This window comes from Polyodon spathula, chromosome 2, assembly GCF_017654505.1.
Source record: "Polyodon spathula isolate WHYD16114869_AA chromosome 2, ASM1765450v1, whole genome shotgun sequence".
In the NCBI taxonomy this organism is placed as follows: Eukaryota; Metazoa; Chordata; class Actinopteri; order Acipenseriformes; family Polyodontidae; genus Polyodon; species Polyodon spathula.
In genome coordinates, this window is record NC_054535.1 from 58,522,593 (window position 1) to 58,525,555 (window position 2,963).

Genomic DNA, 2,963 nt, shown 5'->3' on the forward strand with positions numbered 1-2,963 from the left:
AATTGTCGTATGTGTGTTCCCTTACAACACATATAACACCAAACAAGACAACAAACAAAAAAACAAACAAGACAAACACAGTGCCATCGCCAGGGTCATTTATTTTAGTGCTGCTGTAATTAGTACATAGTGCTGTGTACCTACGGTTTTCTTTTTTTGTTTGGGTTCCTACACTTTACAGTAAAATATCGGTATGCTCCAGTGTGCAATTGTATTCTTTTAAAAACATTTTATTGAAGCTTATTCAATTAATTTTGTTTCTTTTTCTAATGTTTTGACATACTGTGTGTTGTATGCATTTCTTTATTAATTGCTGCATTTATTTGAGCTGGGGTAGGGAACATTTTTTACATGTTTCATTATTGAGCGCGTTTTTTTTCGAGGGTGGTGTGTATTATAAATCTAATATCTGAAAGGGGAGCATACTCGAGGGCGTTGCCTATTCACGGCAGACGGTAATTTGAAGTAATACGGTATTCTAAATAAGGAATATCAAATTCCATTCAGTTATGCAAGAGGAATAAGTACTTGACTATAGAAATACAATAGTTTATACAGCAAAATGCAATAACTTGTTTCCAATGGTAAACAGCTTTGTCTCGATTTTCTTTTTATTATTATTATTATTATTATTATTATTATTATTATTATTATTATTATTATTATTGCTTTTGTAATTTGTACTACTTCGATACTGTATATTTCTTTCATTTTTAACTGACATGTAAAGCGCTTTGAGAAACTGACATAAAAGTCGTTACATAAGAAAATAAATTGAAATTGAAACCCAGTTTTCAGATAGCACAAGGTGGTAAGACTTGCTCAAGGTCGCACAGAAATTAGCAGCTGTCCTGAGATTTGAACCCATGCCTGTCTGTCTCTTGTAAAAACATTCTGCTTTCATTCTGACACTCTTCTTTATCGCCTGCGTTTTGACAAATGTATTGAATATTCAATATTGGGGTTCGCAAACTTAAAAAAGCTTACATGGCAAACTAACGCGTTTCAATTAAGTACATATCCCAGAACAGAAGCGGGAATTATTGTGCATTGGAATTATTACTGCTAATGGTTTGATAAATTTGCATATAGCTGCATACTCGTTTTCATATGGTAATATTTAACAAATTACCAATTTCAGTGGATTACACCCAGAGTAATTCTGAGTATAAAATAAGGCTTAAGTTACACTCAAACAACAAATAATGAAGGGTGGTAGACTGCCATTATTGATGTATTTTATGTATTTACTTCATTTCAGTGACGACAACCCAGTGATGTAATTTCTATTTGGAACTCATACGTAAAACATTCAAAACGTGACATAAATGTTTAATTACTTCTTTAGTACACGTACCTCTAAATACTGGCTGTTACTTTTAAACGCAGATCACTAACAGTCTCAATCACAGCCCCACACACGACAACGCACGACTAAATTATGTTTTGTTTCTGTTTATTTTTTACGATGGTTTTATCCTGATATTCCAAAGCTTTTACTGTCCAGTCTTACTGTTAATACATGAAACCTGTTTGAGTACACTGCAGATGGAGGGAGGAGCTGGCAAGGGAGGAGCTATGCTCTGCTCTGATGTTGCTATCTTTCCCTGTTTCTCCTGATCCATTTCCAGACAACGTGCTGCTGGGTGCTGATGTTGCCTTCTTGTCGCTGCTCTCTTTTCGCTGCTGCCCTGCATCTCTACTGCGAGAAACTACAGAGCATCCAGCAAAGACATTACGTTGTTTTCCCTGGCATTTATTCGTCTGTAACCACCGCTGTTACCAAGACGAAATGGTCTGTGTTTAATTAAAGCACGGCTGCTGATTTGAGTCCTATATTGTATACGTAAATCACTTTAACCGTTTGCCTCCATCTCTTAAGTTCAGTTATTTATTTATTTATTTGTTTATTTATTTTTTGGTTTAGCCTACAGGAATGGTAGTTGTACACTGAGGCATGATGTGCTATTAAAAAATAGCCAGATTTAAGATTTCAAGAATATATAGGTAACGGGTAATCTTTGTATTAACAATCTCCTTGATTTATTTTCTTCATCGCACTGGATTACATTACAAGGGAAATGGTTAAAGGAATCAATGCAATTTCAACATCTTTTGATTTTAGATAGCAATTGCAAACCGGAATCTGGGAGAATTTTTCTTGCAATTCAAGGCAGCTATTTTCATGCAAAAAAGCACCCAAAAGTGACGCTGTTGCTGCAAAGACAAAACGCCCCTTTTCTGCCAACTATTCACAGGCAATCGGAATTTAAAACTATTTCCTCGAACTCGTTTTGGCTTCGACTCTTACAAAAAAAAATTATCTTGAAAAAAGGAAAGGGCGATGGAAGTTTTTCCAGTTTTCTTCATTCTGACAATCTTCTCGACTCTAACCTGGAACTCCGTGGCTGGTGATTCTATTATACATATTGGTAAGTATTGAATCATATATGTACTGAAATAATGCATTCCATTCTGATTTAATACCTCGTCACTTTCTCACGTTTCCTCCAAATCATTGTTAGTATTTTGAAAAACTTATATAACAGGCAGTTTCAATTAAGTTTTTTTTTTTTTTTTTTTTTTTTTTTAATTGTAGGCCTATATTTAGGTGTATACTGACATAAGTCCAACAAAATATATATATATTATATATATATATATTATATATATATATATATATATATATATATATATATATATATATATATGTGTGTGTGTGTGTGTGTGTGTGTGTGTGTGTGTGTGTTTTAAGTTTATTTCTTGTCTATTGCCATATGAACACAAGGCATAAAGTATAATGGAGCTTTACCCATGTTGTCAGAAAACAGGTGGTTTAAGTAATGTTTGATTTCCTGGATACCAGCTAACCATGGATGCTTGTTGTGCTTAGTGGTTGAAATAGTTTATTTAAAATGTTGCTTAGGAGATGGCTTAGCTTCGCGGTTTTTTGTGTTTGTTTG

General features: G+C 33.9%; 1 protein-coding gene across 1 annotated transcript in view; it reads left to right on the top strand.

Moving 5' to 3' along the window:
• The first annotated feature begins 1,633 nt into the window (after nt 1-1,633).
• Nucleotides 1,634-2,963, top strand: part of LOC121298802 (glutamate receptor ionotropic, delta-2) — a 611,129-nt gene continuing 609,799 nt past the window's right edge. The window contains exon 1 of the mRNA XM_041226028.1: nt 1,634-2,432. Coding sequence (XP_041081962.1) covers nt 2,345-2,432 — 88 coding nt within the window. The 5' untranslated portion in view covers nt 1,634-2,344. The remainder of the gene's footprint in view (nt 2,433-2,963) is intronic.